The sequence below is a fragment of the Bidens hawaiensis genome, unplaced genomic scaffold (assembly GCF_021521415.1).
Source record: "Bidens hawaiensis isolate Kalapana, Puna unplaced genomic scaffold, B.hawaiensis_p1.1 tig00066199_1, whole genome shotgun sequence".
NCBI classification, from domain to species: domain Eukaryota; kingdom Viridiplantae; phylum Streptophyta; class Magnoliopsida; order Asterales; family Asteraceae; genus Bidens; species Bidens hawaiensis.
In genome coordinates this window covers 1-21,318 of record NW_027501784.1, presented here as the reverse complement: position 1 = coordinate 21,318, position 21,318 = coordinate 1, and the positions used below count along the sequence as shown (strand labels likewise).

Sequence of the window (21,318 nt, the reverse complement as noted above, 5' to 3'; positions counted from 1 at the left end):
CAAAAAATGTAAAGAAATCAACATTTCATTTGCAGGATATAAAATTGGTTGATTTATGATTCGTCGTTTAGTGTATTTATTCTTTTCAACTTTATCAAAAGTCTCCTTCCTTCCTTCCTTTTTCTCACCTTCATCTTCCTTTCACTAACTACTCTAGGGTTTCTACATTTCACCCCTGGTAATTAATTGATTGTATTGTCACTATATCAATCATATTAACACATCTTACAGCAGCTTATATTATATCTAATGTTAAATACTCTACAAATTTTCATTCTAGCTGGTTGATTTACAATGTCTAAATCGTTCATGTTTGGTTAAACTGCATTCTGCAATTGATTCACATTGGTTAAATTGACTATAAATTGTAGCTAGATTGATCAGCTTTTGAGCTGAACACTGCAATTAAATTTCATGAAAACTGCTTGTGGTGAATACAAGCACATTATGAGGCTCATCTTATATATGTCTGCTTACTGCTGTTGAAATTGCTGCTACTGTGTAGTTTATTTTCTTCTTATTACTATCTGACTTTTTAATTAATGTATGTTTCTTAGAGGCAGGAAAATAGACTTATGACAGAATATGTTGCGGTCCGGCCATTTATTAAGCTCCCCGTGCTTGGACCTGAGCTAAACTTCATGCCAAATGGATTATATGCTCAAAACCGCAGGTCTTATTCTTTACTTAACACGTGCCCTTGTATATGTCCTCTGCTACCTGTCATTAAGTAAAAGAAATGCACTATTTTTATCATTTTGTTTGTGACTTCTGATTATTATTCCAACTGCTATTAATCAGCAGGAAGTATTATACTGCCTGTGGTAGAGCTATGCAGACCACTCACAAGTTTCGTGGCTTCTGTTTCACTAACTTAAGAATAAATCATTATCAGAAGGCGAATCAAATGAAGTGTTACTGTTTGGGAACCCTAATAAGTACACCTGGCAGTTCTTTAGGATGGATTCCTGTAGCCGATCAAGTGCTCCTCATGAGTAGCATATTTCTTGCACATATGGCTGTGGCTGTACCTGCTGACGGGCCCTTTTTAGGTTCTGGAAGGAAAAAGTTGAGTGATGATGTGGCGCCCGATGGAACTCCCATTCCTGGTAGGTAAGCAAGGTACCGGAAAGAAGAAAAACATTATCTGGTTTGTAAATACAGTCAATCTATGTATGTCGTGTATCTCATATATGTTTTATCTGTTGTCTATCTTTTCAAAAAGTGCAGTGCTATGAAGAATAACAAGGATGGTGAGGCTACCTTAGAGTTTTCGTGGGATATTGTGGAACGCAAACTTATAGATTCCATAACAGCTATAGAAATTGAGACCAAACTTGAAAAACAAAGTATGGAATCAGGACAAACTGCTAACCAACCTTCAAGTTTGTCTGCCATTGCAGTGGGACCCCGGTTTCGGTTGATGTGGTCTTCTTTTAAATGGCTTAAAAATGAGGTAAACAACTCTTTCTGTATATTGGTTTGGTTTATACTTTATAGTTCAGATATCTATCTAATACACAAAGGCCTAATAACTGATATACAGGTGAACAATATCTCTAACGGCAATTCTACTGCAGACTTGAAAAGTCTACAAATGGTTTTCTCTGAAACCCTTCAAAGATCTTCGCTGTCTATATGCGTTGATTGGCTGAAAGAAGAGCTTTTGTTGAGAAACAGGAAGTCCATCAAGGTATATTTGGAAACTTAGATGATATTCGATAGTTTCTGCATTTAAAACCATATTTCATGTTATGATTTTGTAACACAAATTTCTTTCATCAGGAATTCCCTCCTGCTTTATTTGAGAAGTTAAAAGGAGACAAATCGATTTTACAAAACATTAGAAAGTCAGGGAAAGAGGATCTATATTCTGAGCTAGTTTACATTCTTAGATTTGGTTCTCTAAGGTATGAATAAAAGGCACGCTGCATTATTGGCATATTATTTTTGTTTATGGTTAAATTTGAACTTTGAAGGTAGTTGTTCTAATGCAAGTTTGTATGTTGACAGCCAAGAATGTTGTTATGATTATGAATTCTTTGTTTCTTGGGGGGCTAATGTGTTGGAAGATTTGGTCATCGCGTTGGCTGATGGAATTGCAAGTATTTATTTGGAGCTAATTTCTGTAGACTGTGACATGTCAAATGAAGTGAACAGCCTAGGTTTGAATTTGTGTGACTTGTCTACCCGAGCACTTCAGAGATTACGGAATGAGGTATACTTTCAAATTAAGATATTATGTCCATATATTTTGTTTTTTTAGAATTATTTACCAAAGTATAAATTATTTCACACCCCTATCATGTTTTGGTTAACACACGTAATTCTTCAATAGGAGCAATATCATTTCAGAACTTCCAAATAATTTAAGAACTCTTAACAAACCAATCTTTTTATATGACTATTTTTCATATTTAATATTATCTGAGGGTAGGTTAGTCCGTTAGTCATATATTGTATGTAATTACATGATTATATAAATTAGTTATAATATATAAATAACTAAATAAAATGATTGGTTGTTACTTGTTAGGAGTTCTTGAAAATTTTAATTTTTTTGAAGTTCTGAAGAGATCCGAACCCTTGTTAAAAATTTTACATAAATATATAAATTATATTGCACAAATTATATAAATACAAAGATCTCACTTAGACCTTTAAAAATGGAACCAATAATCGATTATGTCATCTTAATGTTTAAAATTTATTAAATACATGTTTTCTAAAAAGTTAAACTTAATCTTTGAAGGCTGATATAAAATTATTTTCACTATTAAAAGTTTTAGAACATTGTTTTGTACTTTTATGCATTTTAATCTATGCATGAAAGTAGTTATATATTCAACATAAAATGGCAAAAACAGCAGTCGTAGGATATTGACTTATTGAGCATTGTTCTAAATTTTCATCATTTTTATAAGGTGCATATGATTTGGAGAAAATGCAAGAAATGTAAAAAGTCAAAAACTGCCCTTCATCTGTAATGTGGAACTAAAATCTTTTACTGACAGGTGTCACTGAACCAGTGGTTTGTTCAGAACATGGAGACGGTTGCATCTATGTACGAGGATCGGTTTGACCTTTGTGTACTCCAAATTCAACCCGTTACAGATTCTAGCAAGAGCAAGACAGAAAAGTTTGGTTGGTTTAAGAATCTTAGTTTAAGGAAATCTAGACCCTTGGTTTCTCCTTTATGTGCTGCTGTAATCAGCTCTGTTCGTGTACCTGTCAAACGGACAAAAGAATTAAGGGCCCTCGTGGGTTGGTATGCTCTAATTCTCTTATACACAACTGTTATTGCCACCTCTAAATTATTTATTAAATAATAATCAGAATATCCTATATTTGGGCTTCGGTAATACTAAGTTCTTAATAGTTTTATTTTTGTTGCAGGAGGTACTACTTTAGCTTATATCTTGAAATGGCTGATATTGCAATGCCAATTGTAAGGACAGTTGTTGCCAAAATCAGCGATGCGGTTTCTTTCTTTTTGGTTTGCTTGATCGGCCGATCCTTGGGACTCATCTACACTGGAATAAGGCAGTCGTTAAGGTGGAAGTAAGATATAATTGTATGTATCTTTTTTGGCAGTTTAAATGATTTAGATCAAGGACAACGTATCCATGCAAATTGGAACACTTCATTTTTTTCATGATTTAGCTTTTGGACAATGTGTGTACCTTCTGTGCCATGAAATCACTTGTACAGTACAATTCATAAATGAATCTCTTTGTTAAGGAAGAATATACCATGCAAACCGCCTAACCCAAGAATTTGTTTTAATTTTTAAATGGTCATAGATGTTTTTGTTATTTTCAATCATTGTGGATTGTGTATAGTATAGTAACCTGGTATGAAGGAAGACTGAGATCTTTGTGATCTCCGGTTCGATCCTGAGTGTGTCTGGGGGTTTGTTTTATCACCAGTGGGCCTTTGGGCGAGTGAGTTATCCTTGTAACTGGAGATAACTTAGAGGTGCTTAAGGGCTCTGGCGGTGACCTTTTGCCATCACGTCATCCCATACGAAGTACCTAGACATTTTATGTTTATTGGTCGTTCAGAAAAAAGCAAAGCTATTATGAACACATAGCCCCTAACTAGGGTGTCCACATGAAATCCTCATAGGCAATTTTTAATTATAAAACTTACTAGCTTTAGAGCCCGTGTAACACACGAGACGATTTAAATAATTAAGTTACAAATAAAGCAATACATAATGTATATAGAAAAATGTATTACATTTATGTTTGTATTATTATACATAAATTGATTTTATTTATAATCATAAAATGATTTTTTTCCCAAAAAAATGAACTTAATAAAAAAAATAGTGCATGTGCAAAAACATACCCAAGAACACTTTATTCATTGAAAATTTATTCTCGGTATCATATATGTATAATTGAAAGAAATTTGGTTATTAACTAATTTCGTAAAATACTTCTCATATAATAATAGTTTTTAGCTACACCATGAAAAAGTTTTTGATAAGTTTGAGGGTCTTCTAGACTTTGTCAATTGACAAAAACAAATAAGATGTTAACCTGTACAATTCTGTGAATGTTTTGTTTCACTTAAGCGAGGAAATCGAAGCGAGAGACTCTACTGTATTATCTTAGAGAGTTTATTAAATAATCGAGTATTAATTTATCGAGTTTCTACTGTATTATCTTAGAGAGTATTAAATAATCGAGTATTAATTTATCGAGTTTCTACTGTATTTTATTTTTTTTACTTATTAGTGTTTATTTAAACAGGCTGCGGGTATTCCCAAGATACTTGCTTCAACCATCGGTATTGCTGTGGACCATAGGCGCAGGAACTGCTCTTTGGAAGGTTTACAAGCCAATGTTTAGAGGCTTAAAACCTTTAAGGATAAGTTAGTTGTCTTCCCAAGACGCGCAAGAAAGACAAAGGTAAAAGTTTTAAAATGTTTGGTTAATATTATAAACTACTTGCTTTATATAATTGTATAGTGAACCTGATGCAGTTAGAAGGGCATGTCAAATGGCAATCAAGAAACTCATATGATTATTAGCCAAAAGCTTGAAACCAAAAGGTTCTAAACCTTCAAGGTTTACAAAATTATTCAAAAAACCAAAACTGGCTAAACAGAAAACCTAACAACCTTATTTATAAATGAAAATAAACATTTGGGCCGGGTCGACTTAATGGACTGGATGCTCCTGCATCATAACCTTTTTTAATGAATCAGGCGGGTGTAAAGTTTTAATGAATCAGGCGGGTGACTCTACACCAGAAGAGCTTGCAACCGACACACAGGTTCAAGGTACGGTATTGCCTGTTGTTAGGGAGAAGGCTGCTGTTGAGCTTGTGATGGTTACTGAAGAGATGCAATCATTTAATGCGTATGCCAAGTTGCGTCTTGAGGGTACAAACGGACGTCTTAAGAGGGCTGCATAGGCAGAGAAGGAAGAAAAGAAATAGGCGAGAGGTCTCGTCTTGTTTGCTTGGTTTGACAATTTATTATAAAACGAAACTGCTTTGAATTTTATTTTATCTATAGATGGTTTGTCCTTTTGTTTTTGAAGTTTAAACTTTGTTTCTGATATGAAAAAAATAAATATTGGTGTGATTACTGATGAGCACCAAATTAAACCATTTGGGGTGGTGAAATAGGTTTTACATTCTCTACTACTTTTGAGTTTTTAACAAAGTATTAGCAGGTGATGTATTTCTGTTGGCGTGCTGTTAATATTTAACAAAGTATTTACATCAACTGTGCTCTTACTGCTCTATAGACTATAATTTCCAAAGTAGATAAATACTGGCACAATTTATATAAATTGCATACAATATATTGATTTTTATTTTTCTTATTTATGTAATACATACTAATATTAAAAAGAATATGTTTGATGTATGGTATATTTAAAACTTTAAAAATAATAATGAATTCCATCAAATTAATTGTACTAGTCATGTCTATCTGATACCACATTAATTTGTGGCGTGCAAAGTCGGATCGGTTAGAGGGTTTAGTCATAGCTAATCATATCCAAGCTTAGATTATAGAAGATTGTTTAACTATCAACATATGGTTGGTTAATCATGGGTTAGTTAACTTTTGGTTATTGGTCGGTTTCGGTTAAGTTCCGTAAATTATCCGATGTATTTTTTTTCTTTGTTAAATGGTTCGGTTATGGTGTCCCAATCACAAATATTGAAGTTTCTAGGTGTAAATAGGCCGGTTTCAAGCTTGGTTATGGTGTTCCAAGCTATGTTATAAACATTTGTAACATAATTAAAATGTTCGATGCTAGAATTGGAGGTATAAAAGATAAAAATAGAAGTATAAAATTTGGGAAAATAAAAACATACAATGTTAGGTTCGGTTTTAGTTAAAGTTGGTTAACAAAGACACATTAACCGTAACCATAACCGAATGGTCTGTTAATTAGATTCACCTAGCCATAACCGTCGGTTTTGTTTGTTGCCTAATGGTTTAGTTTTCAGCTGTGGTTGGGTTTTGCTCCTCTCTACACTTGTATTGCTGATGTTCTAGCATCATCATCATAATCAACAATAATTGGTTATAGAGGAACGTCATGTAAAAAGACATTCTATACATCAAGCCAGTGAAATGACCATGATTGCCATAAACAAGACCGTTTACCGAAGAACAAGCAGCTAGTGAAACGACCATGATTGTGACTAACTATGACCACCGCAAGGCTAAAAACCATACTTACAGCGGCCAACTTAACAGCCGTTACAAGTATCATCACATTCGATGCCAATCATCTATCACAAAATGTTCAAACGATGCTCACATTCGATGCCAATCATCTATCGCAAAATGTTCAAACAATGCTCGACTATATCTAACAAATAATTTGTCAATAAATGTACCACAAATTGTGACATTTTTTTTCAGATAGACTACGTCTGTTATTATGACGAATCCATTAACAATTCAACACTAGAACTCTGTTCAAAAGGCGTATAAGAGAGTTTTTGTAGAAAAAAAAAGGTGGATATCCCTAGAATACCCCGTTCAAAAACTATAGCAAAAACTGTAAAAGAAAAACTAAACTCCATCAACAATCTCATACTGTCACATGCATTTGAACAAAAACCAAAAGATTCCACCACATTATACACCAATCCTCATAAAGATATCAAGAGTCAACACCATCAAACACAAAATTCCTAGCAAAAAACTAAAACCGAAAGATTTAGTAGGTAACCGGTGCAAGAACCTCCAGTTGTGAGCCAAGTTTCTCTTCCGCTGCCTTCTCTGCCTTTGCACGAAGTTTGTTGAGTTGCTTCTTTCTCTCGTACACCACTGCAGCCTTCTCCTTCCTCTTCTTTTCAAGTTCCTGTAATAATGATAATAATTCAACAATAAATCAAATGCCATTTAACACCAACTTATACATATTGAAATTTCAAAAAACAATAATAAATGATTTACCTTGATGGTTTCATAGTGATTCCATCCAACCTCAGATGATAATCGACCCAACAAGCAGTACTTGTGACCTGCTGTAAGCCTCAAAACCCTGTTTTTTTAAAAAAAAAAAACAAAAAAATCAAATCAAATCACATTATCTCAATCAACAAGTATTTATCAAACAGCATGATTTATCATCAAAGTACTAACTTGAGTGCATCAGGGATGACCATCCTCTTCTTCCTGTTGTAAGGAGTCGGAACACCTTCATAAACCTTCAACCGTGCAAGTGCAGCCGCGCCACGCTTAGTCTTGTGTGGAATCATCCTACACAAAAAAAAATATAAATTATTAATATAGATTCACCAATGTTCGATATTCATTAAATTCATTCCAAATCATTCTTTCAAGCAACACTTTATTAAATTCAGATCACTACATACCATTAAAAATAAACTGAAACCATACTGTCAACATTAAATCAGATGCACAAATTGTGCTAAGCTAAATGTGTAGCACACAAACATCTTATCAACAGTGTTGTAGAACTCGCTAATCGCTAATCATGTGGTTGAGTAGGAACCATCAAATTAGAATCTTACGTATAACTTTTTGAAATTATCTACACCACATTATACATACACATATATAAATACACATAATTTTATATATATATTATCAAAACATACATAATTTTTCAAAGTTAAAAAACTTTATCAAATATTGGCAAAAATTTACCAATTTTCAAGCTGGCTCCGACCGATGTTATTGCGTACCGATTATAAAGTCCGATCACAAAAATCAAATCGGTCGACTAATTCAATTTTATAACATTGCTAATAAAGGTTATGCAATAACCGGTGAGGTTACTGTACAATAATCGCTTAACGTACAATAGGTACGCGAAACGCTCAAAGGCAAAAATACTAAAACGCTCAGCCAAAAAACTAAAATGCTCAGCCAAAAAACTAAAACGCTGAAAAACAGTTTTCGTGAAGAAAAGTAAAAAACTGATCAATTAACGATCCAAAAACTGTTTATTTCGGTGAACCAATAACTAATTGGATATGTGTTGACAATTTCGAGATCTTATGATGTGATTTCATGGATCAATTTCATGAAATTAGAAATATAAGTATTCTTGTACCTAATGCACGCCTAGGGGTGCAAACGAGCCGAGCCGAGCCCAAGCTCGACTCGTTTAACTTACACAGAGCTCGAGCTCGGCTCGTTTACTATTTATCAATTATTTTTTTATATCATTATAACTATTCTATATATTTTTTTTAAATTATAATTTTATTTATAAAAGAATATATATTATTTAGTTATTTTTATTTATTTTTTCATAACATTATATTTATTAATTAATAATTAGTAAATATATATTTTAAAAAAATTATATAAATGGCAAGCTTGTTTAGGCTAGCAAGCCGGCCCGTGCTCGTTTATTAAACGAGCTTTTTTTAGGCTCGAGCTTGGGCTCAATAAAGCTCGGCTCGATCGAGCTTTTTAACGAGCCGATCTCGAATAGCTCGCGAGCAGCTCGGCTCATTTGCACCCCTATGCACGCCCGTTAAGCAATTATTGCATTCTATCTTTCTTGACAATATAAATCGTTACTACTGTTTCATCATTAAACCTTAACTTAATTTCAACAATATATAATAACACTTAAATCATAATTATATGAATATACCCTCGGATGGTCATTCAAAGGATCTTAGACGGAGCACGGAAATGAATGGGACCGTGGGACGGCTTAGTGTTCATGCGCTTGCGAAGAAACCGAAGGTACTTCATTTTCTGACGGACCAGTCCACCGGACAGACAGATCTCTTCGCAGCGGACGGCAGTAACACTCTGGCCGTTGAGTAGTTCTTTGGCAACAATTGAAGCTAATCGGCCCAGCATGTGGTGGCGTGCGTCCACCACCACCTCCTTCTTACAAACGCCGGATCCTGACACCATTGCTTTGTTCTTTGTTTAGGGTTTCACTCACCTGCGCCTCCAAGCTCAAATTTGGTTAACGATGAAGATGGTGGTGTATATAGGATTAGGGTTTCTATTGGGCCTGGGTTTAAGCCTGGAAACAAATTCATGGGCCCGGGTTTAAGCTGTATTCAGGTATACAAGAGGTGCACACATAAACCGGTTAATCGGTTTCTAACCGATTTTGTAACCGGTCCAACCCTAACCGGGTACTAATCGATCATAACCGCCGGTTAGTAACCGGTTTGTATTTTGGATTTCAAAACCGGTTATAAAACGGTTAACCGAACCGATTAACCGATTTTTTTAATTATTATTTTATAAAAAACCGGTTATTAACCGGTTAACCGGTCCGGCCTAACCGGTCAAAACCGCTTCTCAAGCCGGTCAAAACTGGTTATTAACCTAATCGAAAAACCAGTATAAACCGGTTAATGCCCGCAAAAAAAAACCGGTTAGCAAAAAAACCGGTTATAGTTTAACCGGTTAACCGATTTGTGCACCTCTAGTACAAACTACAAAGTACAAACTGGAGGTCCACAAATCGGGTTTCTCGAATACCCGGGTTCGGGTATGATCGGGTATTGGTAAAAACCGGGTCGGTTTCGGGTCCGGGTATTTCCTCTAAAACCATACCCTATGCATCGGGTTCGGGTCGGGTATAGAACCGGGTATTTGAATACCCTATTTTTGGGTATTGAAAAAACCATATTTATTGGTTTTTTCAGGCTTTCCAGGTATTTTTCGGGTATAGATTGGATTTTTTAAAAGTTTGCACTTTTTAGGGGTATTTTTTGAATATTTTTAAGGTATTTTTCGGGTATACATCGGGTATTTGAAATACCCGGTTTCGGGTATTGGAAAAACCCGGTTCTGGGTATGGAACCGGTTCGGGTTTTTGAGTATTACCGGGTACAAATCGAGTTCAGTTCGGGTTCGGGTTTTAGTACCGAAATGCATTCCCTATCCGTACCCTACGGTAGGGTACGGGTTTGGGTATTAAAAACCCGGGTATTAAAAAACCGGTTCCAGATTTTTTTTCTGGACTGCTTCCGGGTTCGGGTTTTTTGTGCACCTCTAGTACAAACTATAGGTGTACAAAAAAAAACCTGAAACCGGAACTGGACCTGAAATACCCAGGTTTTAATACCTAAATCAGTACACGACCCTACCCATAGGGTACGATAGGGTATGCATTTCAGTACCAAAATCCGTATCCGAAACCAGACCCGATTTGTACCCAGTATTACCCAAAAACCGGATCCGGTTACGTACCCGAAACCAGGATGTTTAAATGCTCAATCTATACCCGAAATTACCTGAAAAATACCCAAAAAGTGCAACCCCTCCAAAAAGTTCTAATTATAAACCGGTTTAGGTGGGAAATTGTTTGAACCAATCAAACCCATTCGGTTTAGTTTATAAACCGGTTTAGAGCAAAAAAAAATCTAGTTTGAGGCAGAAAAACAAAATGGCATTTTTCTGGTTGTGATAGAGGAGATCAAACATGGGAATAAGGGGAATAAGAAGTACTTTCAATACCTTTTTGTATCGGGTCGATTCTTAAATACATTTGGTTATTCAAAGTCCAAACTATTACGAACCGTCAAGGCTAGGTCGATTTGAAAATCGGTTTAACTCAATCCGGTTGTGGATGTACCAACTACTGGTTTGGAATCGGGTTCTTTGGTCATCTCTAATTCTAAATGATATATCAAATTACCATTCTCGTTGGGTAGTTGAAATTCATTTACAATGATTGGTTGAGTTATCAACAGAGATATTGGTTGATAATAACAGTGATATAACCTGTGCTTCGCGGCGAGGATTTAAAGAAATGCTGGTAGGATGTACTTATTTATATATTGACGGGTTTATATACACCATGTATGTTTAACCTAATTGACTTAAATGACCGTAACAACCGACGGGGATGCGGTTGTGACGCCCCTAACATCTACGTCTTCATCGTTTTTCATCGCCATGTGAAACCATCGTAATCGAACCAAGTTGTTGTCGTTGCATCACCGACACTTTTTTTATAAAATTTGAGAAACTTTACAGTAAATTTTTCAATTACATTTTAAAAAGTATAAAATATAAATTTTAACAATTAACATACAATAAAAGAATATTATTTGTTAACTAACTTGTAATAGAAAAATATTATTTGTAAGAATAGTAGACAAACGTGAGACAACTACCATTTACAAATTAATATATATTAAATTCACAAGGATACTTTTATTGGTTACATTATAAATTTTTTGTTTCATTTTGTTGTTAACAGTAAACATATAATATCAAACAAGTAAACTCATAAGTGTTTTAGGTGATGACACTCTTAACTTTCATCTTTGTCATTAAAGACGGCCTCACTTAGAAAACAAAATATTGATTCTATGAATTGTGTTTTTGTTAGCTTTTTTCTACATGTCTATATATTGGGAAACAGGTTAATACATGGATTTAACTTTGTTTTACTTAATCCACACTAGAAGGCGTGATATTCTATTTTAAAGTATGAACTGAAAAATATTTAAATTTAAGTGAAGGGTTTTTATTCCATTAAAGATTTATTAACTGAATTCTTTCATTGTATGAATATCCATGTAAGTAAGGTGAATGAGACGAATGAGTTTGAAATGTTAGGACTTGGTTAACAATTCTTGAGTTATAGTTTGTTTGAATCAAATTGAGGGGCCAAAATGTCCACAGTTGAAACTTAAGTACTTAACTTATGTGTGGTGGTGGTGGTGGTGGTGGTGGTGGTGGGGGGGGGGGGGGGTTTGGGGGGGGCTAGTGTCAATCTCTCATAGTTCATAAAATGGGATCAAAGGGGTTAGAAATTTGCTCGAATGTATTGAGATTGTAATGATATTGATAATGATGTTAGTATTAGCGGTATTGTTATTGATATTCACACTATGGCATGTCTAATTAGATTTTTGTCACAGCCCTTGTCACACCCCGACCAAAGGTCGCGGAACATGTTGGGGTGCAACGGATTGCTCAAGAACACAAGACACTATTTAAAGTGACAATATTTAAACAACTCATTCATATCATTTAATCAACAAAAGTAACACAACATCGTTCATACAAAATAACATTAAATATAAGAATTTAATTGTTCATTCTTCTAATAACCTAAACGGTCTCAAAAAAAAGATAGCATCTTCGAACTCCAATCAACCAATAATCAAACATGTAACAAGGCATAAAATATTTTTTGTCAACACGAATGTTGGTGAGCAATTTCATAGTTTTGAGTATATATAATATGAGGCAAAATCCACAACTCGTATATTAAACTATAAATAAAAGCAACAATTGTGGTATATAATTCATAAATAAATGAGGATCCTTTCTAATCGGTAACAACCGACATATTTGGATAATGATGCCCTATTCTACTAGCTCAAAGCCTAAGTAGTTAGGGGTCCGTATGATCATACTTATTAAGGCCAACAACATAAAATAAACACTTGTGCACGTAAAGCATATGAAACATATAACACACAATAGAGCAAGTATTCTAAGTATCATACAACCTAGAGTTTGTGGTTTGAGGATAGAGTATTATAAATCATTCTTGTTATGAATAGGTATGCATGTTACCATCAAAGTATAAAAAAAACGCGGGATGAAATGTACCCACATGAAATAAGTAACTTGAAGAATTAGTTTGCGATAATACGAAAGGTAAGTTCAACGAGCAATACCTAGATTAAAAAGGGTCTTGAGTTAGAAGATGGACTTAAAAGCTTTAAAGTAAAATAACATGACTAGTAAGATAATTAATTAAATTTTGAAGGCTAAAATGTAAATACATAAGAAATTAAAGTAATGGTTTTTGAAAAGTAAGTTTACTCGAAGTCGGGTCTCGATATTCTATTCATTTGTTTTACTTAACCTTTGTTAAGTAAATATTTGGGTAAGGTTGTATTATTGCAAGATCCTTTGTTAAATAGATACCAAAACGAGATTTTACGAGTGTTCGAATTTTTCGGTTCGAGTCTTGATAATTGGTCAAGCTCGAAACCAAGATTCCAAAGTATAAATGTTATGAGATAACTCAATGAAATCAAAAGAAACTTAACCAAGTGTGCAGTTCTATTAAGAAGAACCTCGACATCCATTAAGCAAGTGTTTGGTTTTGTCGGTCCAAACTTGTTATAAGATCAAGTTGTATCCAACATACCAAGTGTTTTGAGAAAATAAATAAAATTAGTTTATAATATAGTTTTAGAGAAAAATACGAGATTCGGTGGCCCAAAACACAACTGGTGTGTCTTAAGCGAGTGAACTCAGTTTAGTTCGGTCCTTGACTCAGAATAAGACCGAGGATGGTTACCACATACCCAATACCATAGAACTTATTAAAATAAACTTAGAATTGATAATACTCAAGTCTTACACACAATATGTCAACAATAAAGTATTTAAACAAAAGTTCGGTTTTGGTTCGGCTCTTTACTCGGGATGAAACCGATGATGGTTGTCACATATCCATTACCATAGAACTCATTAAAATGATTTGGAAACTAAAATAAACAGAACTAAACATTAACATTAATAATAAGCTTAAACAAAATTTAAAGTGTTAACAAGGACTATAATAGTCCTCCATGAAGCCTTGCATAGCAATACACCTAAACCGACCATAGCCGGAGAAGGGAAAGCCAAGGAAACAAGGGGTGTATGTTTTAAACTATCAAGAATTTGAAGAAGAATACTTAGATCTAGATTGGCGAGAGTTTGAGGTGAACGAGCAAACCCAAATGGGATGCATTAGTCTTATATTTATAGTGGAAAAAGCAAAAGTTACCCATAAGAGTTATGCAGCATTTTGATTGGTTAAAATGGTCAAACAAGGTGGATGGTGGTGGAAAAAATAAGGGCTATCCATTAGTTTAAAGCACCCCTTTATCTTTGGTTGTTTGGCAATTTGGGTTCCTGAAGTTCATTTTAAGTCGTTTTTTAATAATAAAAGGGTGTTTTAAGGCACCGTAAAGGGTGTGTTCTTGACCCGACAATTGTGAAACATAAAATCGAATATTTTATTAATAACGAAGGATCCGAAAGACAAAATGGGTCGGGTTTCCGATACAAATACAAGTTAAACTGAAAATGACGAATGTCACAACCCTCAATCCCTATACCTCGGGAGTGGAGAAATGAACATTGAGTGGTTGTATCGATGTTTATTAAAATAAATTTGCAGCGAAACATTTCATCAGAACCGTAGTTCGAAAAAATGATCAGAGTTATAAAAACACCATGATTCTTATTTAATAAATTGGGAATAAAACCTATTTTCATACAAACATAAGTTTTATAGGGATAAAGCCTTTTTTACAAAACACGTTTCTTTATTCTGATGACAAGCCACTTATTTAAGCTGGAAGTCCGCATGCATCATTTCTTTGTCTCTAACAAGTCACCTGAAACATGTTTAAAAATATTTGATCGGAAAGAAATGTCACACCCCGAAAATCTTAACTTAAAACGGCGGAAGACTTAACTTAAGTCGTTCGAGTTATGACAGATGCCGATAGCCGATAACAATAGAATAAGAAATAAACTAACTTTTATTTATAATTATAGATTTAATACAATATCAGAGTTTTATACACGTGCTACCGCACGGTTATTAAAATCCCATTTTTCTACTTTATTCAAACACAAACCATCGTCCTTTCCATGCCTCCTCGAAACCTTCACTTACCTGAAAGGCATATTATAATAAACGTCAACACGAATGTTGGTGAGTTCTTTTTATAGAAAGTAACTTATTTATATATGTACTTATATATATAATACCATATGATGAAAATAATTCAATCGAAACTTCCATATAAAATTGTCATGAAAAATCGACAATAGATGACAATATATCAAGTAATATAATAATAATTTCATATCATATATATTTCGACATCATGGTTCAACAACCATTATTTTATTCACAATCTATTACCATAAGCGACGGTGGTGGCCTTTCCTACCGACCTTTTAACATGGTAATAATAATAATTCAACAATCGAATTTACCATCAGAACGAAGCATTTTACCTTTTAAACAAATCGTACTGTTGTTGACGAGCAAAGTATACAACAAGTGTATGACTATCAAAATTGATAACTCGATACATACCATACTCAAAATATTCCCAATTTTAACCCAACGTGATTGGAAATTAGGGGTGTCATCCCGATAGATCTACCAATATTTATGTGCCCTTACTAATTCGGTTAACAGTTATTTAACTAATTGTTTACTCATCACACTTTTTACACGGTTTATAAAATAAAATTCTTTATAAAAACTTCAATAAAAATCGATAAAGAACATGTTTTTCCCCCAAAACACAATTAAAACATTTCGAAAACGAGGGGTCAATAGAGAAACTCACGGTTTGTAGCCTTTCGTTCCAAAATCTTGTGTCCTATATTAGTACATGTTTGTTAATAAAAACTGGGTTTTGGTTTATAAAATCCTTTTAGTTTATTAATCCTAATTTAGTGTCCACACAAGCACATAAGCAAATAAGTTCCTATTAAGTTAACGAATACACATAGTTCGGTTTCCTGTTAACTATTATTTAAATAACTAAATTAATTAATATATAATTAAAATATATAATAAAATATTTTAAGTTTCAGTTGCTGGAAAGTTTTAAGAAAATATTAATATTTTATTTTTCATGATTCTTGTCGGTTTTGTCGGTTATATATTTAAAAACGAATCGTTTTGTTTTTCGTATAAAATGTAACTATTAAATCAAGAAAATATTTGCTACATATATATTAGTCAAGTTTTATAACTTACCTTGTAAAAATATGTTCTTTTCATTTTCATTAATATTTTCTTAAAATAGCAACTTTTTAACGTTTTCGTGTCGGTTTTCGCGACACGAACCGTTTAGGACTAATTTTTATCATCTTGTCATTTTCCCATATATTAACTTATGTTATATATGAGTATTTTACAAATTTAGGGGTTGTTCTAAAACAGTCCCTAATAGTTGTGTCAGTTTTGTTTAAAAATTCCGATTTTTTAACCGTTAACGTTACCGACAAGTCAAATAAGTTGAACAAGTCTAAACTAATCATCTTATGAACTAATAATACATATAATAACACATAATTCACCATAAATTCCAGTTTTGATCATATAAATTCACAAGACCCATTTAAACAAGTTTCGAGCTTTTAGTTCATATTCTAAGTTTGTTAACAATGTTACTAATTAAGTTTGTTATTCTTAATGAACAATTATTATTATGTAACCTAAGATTCCATAATTTTAACTTATTTTATGAGTTCACAATAAGTTAAAACATTACTTTTCAATAAAGTTCTTATTCTATTTTGAAAGAATCTAATTTTCATGATCCAAGTATTGTCTATTTCAAAGAATCAAGTATTAGCTTTTAGACGATTCTATTCTTTACTATAAACAATCAATTTTCATCACTCCTATCATTATCAATCTCTAAGAGATCACTCAAATCACAAGATTATGTATTCTTATGAGTTTCTAAATTTTAATCTAACAAAGTTTCCTATTATAGTAACTTTTAATATTGGGTAATACTAACTAACTTAATCTTTCTACTTTGATTAAGTATAAGTCTAAGTTCAATTCATTCAATTAGTTTGATAGGGTTTCATGCATCCTAAGTGTTCTATTACAATTTTTTTCTTTCAATTTACCATTCAACAAAGTTTATATTTCAAGTAATTTGTTGTCCATTTAACCAATGTGCTAACTAATCATGCTTCTAATCATACACCCTATCTTAGTTCAAAGATGTAGTCCATCACCTATTGAATACATTCCTTCCAAGTTTTTACCCCAAAATCAAACATTCAACTTTTCTTAAATTAAAGTTTCCTTAATTAGCAACTTTAACAACCTTTAATCTTTAAGTACCAACTATTGATTCTAGCATATATCCTATCTTACTTCCAATTAGATCATTCCATATAATTTCTTGATACAACAATCCATCCAAAATCCCTAATTAATCCCAAATCCAAAAATCTCCATATTACAATTATGAAAAAGTTCTGGTTTTGTTTATCTCTAACAACAAATTTTCAATCATTCAAGTCCATATTATCAAACTTTTGATCAATAATTATCCTAAATCCATTATATCATCAAACCCTAACATCATGTTCATATCAAGTATTCAAGAGATTAACAAAACTTAAAATTAAACTTAACAACCAATGTAGGATCCTTAGGATGAATGTATGCATGTGTAAATGAGCTTGATCTTCACTCTTACACATACATACATACATACATCACCATCCATAATTTCAAACTTTCAAGCTTCAATCAAACTCAAGAACAACTAACCTAATACTTCCAATCCTAATAATCAACATTAAATCAAAACTTACTTGTTCTTGGAGATTTGAAATATGAGAATGATGATGTTAAGAGTGTGTGAGTGGTGTTCTTTCTTAATCTCTTCCTAGTTGCTTTATCTCTTGTTCTTGATATAAACCTTCATAACTCTTGATTATGTGTGTGTGTGTGTGTTAATATTGAATTTGATTTGAATGTTGATGTGAGAGAGGGTGTTCGGCCGAGCTTATTAAGAAGGGAGGGAGGGAGAGAGTGGAGTAGAGTGTTGAATTGGAAGTAGGTTGATTGGTGGATGTCTTGTATGCTTTATAACACATCTTGCTTCTAAAAGGATCAATCATTTGCAAGGTGAGATGGAGGTCAAGCATTGGAGCATTTGGGAGGTGAGGGTGTGAGTTGTCAAGGGGGGCCGGCCAAGAAGGTGTGTGTGTGGGGGGGGGGGGGGGTGTATGTGAAGGGTTTTGATTATAAACAAGCTACTTTCAGTTAACCGTTTAACGTATTGCGTGATTTAGATATCCAAACGGATCCCGTTTTTAATAATTTTTGTCAAACTTTGAACGAAATCAAATTCTGACAATATGGACTATAAAAATTATCTTTTTTAAAATAGTTTGTGTCGGGTCCTTTACTGGCTCGTGCTTACTTATTTTTCAGTTTTCGCGATTCGAGCCTTCCTAAATTATGTTTTTATATTGTCTCACATGTTTTTGTATATATTTTGAATTTTTGAGACTATTTTATCATCCTGATGATTTATTTACTTTCTGGCTCGCTGCCCAAGGTTATTGCACGTTTTTCTCGTTTTGTTCAGGAATTTGGACTTTTTGTTGACTTTGCATGATATTGGACCTTAATAAAGAGAAATTTTATTAAATAAACGATATTAGTATGATACACAAGATTACATTAGTGAAAATTTTTGCCAAGTGTTACAAGAAATACTGGTGAGTGCATTCACATGTAAATGGCATATTTTACAGTTACAACCAAAGTTGTAAAGTCGTTACGCGGACCTTAGGCGGGCCGACTGGGGAGTTGGGTGTACTCGGAGTACTCGGGGAATACTCAGAGAGTACTCGAACATGGTATATATAATTACAATTAATTGTTGGATATTATATATATAGTCAAATATCATTAGTTTACTGATATTATAACAAAATATATGTGTGTCAATATAAATAAGAGAAATACATTTTTAATAATTAATTATTTTAAAATTTGTTAATCATTAATTAAAAAATGATATTTATTCTTTAATATTATATAAATACTAATTATGTTATATTCATTAAGTCCAAAAATTGACACAAGTTTACCGACTAGATGTTGTGATTCCGGTTGAGGTTACCACCTTTGATCAATTATTAATAGTTAGGCGGACTGAAGATAAACTCCCTCGTGGACATACCTTTTAGCGAGTACTCGGGGAGTACTCGAACTTTTAAACATACTTTTACAACATTGGTTACAACGTTAAGATGCTTTTACATATGTCTGCTTACAAATTACCAAAAGGTATTTGTCACTCGACCGTATCTATGATTGTGGTCATATTACTTATTGATTAACACTTGTCCAATAAGTAATATGTAATAGCCCCGTAGGCAAGCATTGTATACAAAACCTCACAATACAAGTAGTAATTATCCTGTAAGTTTACAGAGACTTAATCACTGTAATGTACTTTAAAAATCCTTTGAAAATATATTTGAAAGCAATTATATTATCTGTCATGAGTTTAATTAGGTTTAAAAATCATCGTGACAGAATTGGAAAACCAGTTGTCTTACGTAATTGTGAGATGTAAAAAGACTCCAATGTCTCACATTGTAAGTTTATAATTAAAGAGCGCATCATGGTATTAAACACCTAAGTTAAACACAATTTAACATATTTAAATTAGTATAAACCCAATAATTATAACTATAATCACGTGATCATAAACTTTACACGATGACACAATGTCTTACCTTGTACAGGCATAGCTTTCGGATTCGTGTATGAAAATTTCTTATCGATCGGAAAGGGTATCGTTACGACTACTCGGGGGTATTATACCAACTTCTAAGTATAAGAAAAAGTGAGAGAGAAATCAGTTGTGGGACGAGCAAATGAAAGCTGATTTTCCCTCCTATTTATACTTGAAATTTGGACAATTCGCTTAGCGCGAACCAACACAATCTAGCGCATCGCTTCGCGCGAACGGAACATAGGGTTGTCGAGTCAGCCCTAGCTATGCCACGTGGCATGCTATGTGTCACTATTGCGTGACTACTACGTCACGTTGCGTGACGGACAAGAGATTCTGGACAACTGATAGTAATTCACGTAGCGCGAAGTAGCTTGAATGTATTCATTCGCGTAACGCGAAAGAACAAGTTCAAAAACTATAAGGCGGCTCGAGGCGATGCGAAGTGCGCCATCAAAGCACCCATCGCCCGTGCCCATGCACGTCGGGTGCTTCGCACCCTCCACTAGGACCACTGAATGCATGCTAGGCATGAAAGAATATTACTATGGAAACTCATTTTTTCTTATAAAGGAACTTCCAAATTTATCTTACTTTCCATGTAAGACAATAACTCACTTTCATATTTATATCAAGGTGTAGTCATTTCAGTTTCATTTCTCCACCAATATAAGATGGGGTGTAATTCTTTTCTTTTCTCAACTTTTCCTTTTAATTATTTTTATGGGTTGCTATAATTTTTAGAGTATGACAAGCCATATACCCCATATCACCATATGTTTGCATTCCCCCCCCCCCCCCCCCCCCCCCCGCAAGCCAAATGCTCCATATGTTGCTTATACCCATTGGTTAACCGATGGTGCCCCAATGTCAACTATTTTACCAAAATAGATAAGAGCGCTACTTCTAAGGGATAACCATACTTCCAAAACAGTTAGACTACCCCCAAATGAAAGGTACACGGCAACCTAAGACGTTGTTACCTATCAGCCTATAAATACGCCACCAAAACTCCAAAGGGGTAACCATTCAATGGAAAAACCTTTATTCTCACGCCATCGTAGAAAACCTATCCTGCGATGAAGCTAACGCCTTTATTCTTAATAGGTAGATGAAGCTAATCGGGGTCCTTCTCCATTGTAGGAACATAAACATATAGGTCTTCCAAGAACCCAAAAAATCTAAAATTTTCATTTTAACACGATCTAAAGTCTAAACCCAAAACCAATTCATACATCCACACCCATACCCATACAAACTACCACACGAGTGAAGAAATTAAAACTCTTAACGATAAAACAAGATTAGTATATAATCTGTATACCTTTTTTTAACAACTAATGTTACACCATCAAGGGTTTAAACGAAGTAATGTAGTGTGCATACCACACTCTAACAAAATTATTAACTAATAATAATAATAATAAAAAGAAGTTACTTTAAAGAGATAAAATGAATTCCAGTTGGTTACTTCCCTCACCAACCCCCACTTATAAACCCCACTGGTTTCCCTTCAACTTCCTCACCTAATCTTGTTATTCT

The 21,318-nt window shown here is 33.7% G+C and overlaps 1 protein-coding gene and 1 pseudogene across 2 annotated transcripts; one reads left to right on the top strand and one right to left on the bottom strand.

The window, feature by feature from the left end:
* Positions 1-158: 158 nt before the first annotated feature.
* Positions 159-3,727, top strand: LOC143604691 (uncharacterized). The gene is made up of 9 exons (XM_077081092.1): positions 159-178; positions 558-673; positions 805-1,113; positions 1,231-1,456; positions 1,547-1,693; positions 1,786-1,910; positions 2,014-2,218; positions 3,015-3,268; positions 3,397-3,727. Exons 2-9 carry the CDS (start codon positions 576-578, stop codon positions 3,563-3,565), a joined length of 1,533 nt encoding a protein of 510 aa, XP_076937207.1. The 5' UTR covers positions 159-178; positions 558-575; the 3' UTR covers positions 3,566-3,727.
* A 3,338-nt stretch (positions 3,728-7,065) lies between these two features.
* Positions 7,066-9,463, bottom strand: LOC143604688 (large ribosomal subunit protein uL13w-like; annotated as a pseudogene). Its single transcript, XR_013148343.1, has 4 exons — positions 9,120-9,463; positions 7,631-7,747; positions 7,442-7,529; positions 7,066-7,346 (listed from the first exon to the last, which is right to left on the bottom strand). The product of XR_013148343.1 is annotated as a large ribosomal subunit protein uL13w-like (transcript).
* Positions 9,464-21,318: the final 11,855 nt, after the last annotated feature.

Bases quoted from the DNA above. Each gene is read 5' to 3' on its own strand.
- LOC143604691 (XM_077081092.1), top strand. From the start codon at position 576: ATGACAGAATATGTTGCGGTCCGGCCATTTATTAAGCTCCCCGTGCTT. The intron at 1,694-1,785 runs GTATATTTGGAA...TTCTTTCATCAG, and splicing joins GAAACAGGAAGTCCATCAAG to GAATTCCCTCCTGCTTTATT. The intron at 2,219-3,014 runs GTATACTTTCAA...TTTTACTGACAG, and splicing joins TTCAGAGATTACGGAATGAG to GTGTCACTGAACCAGTGGTT.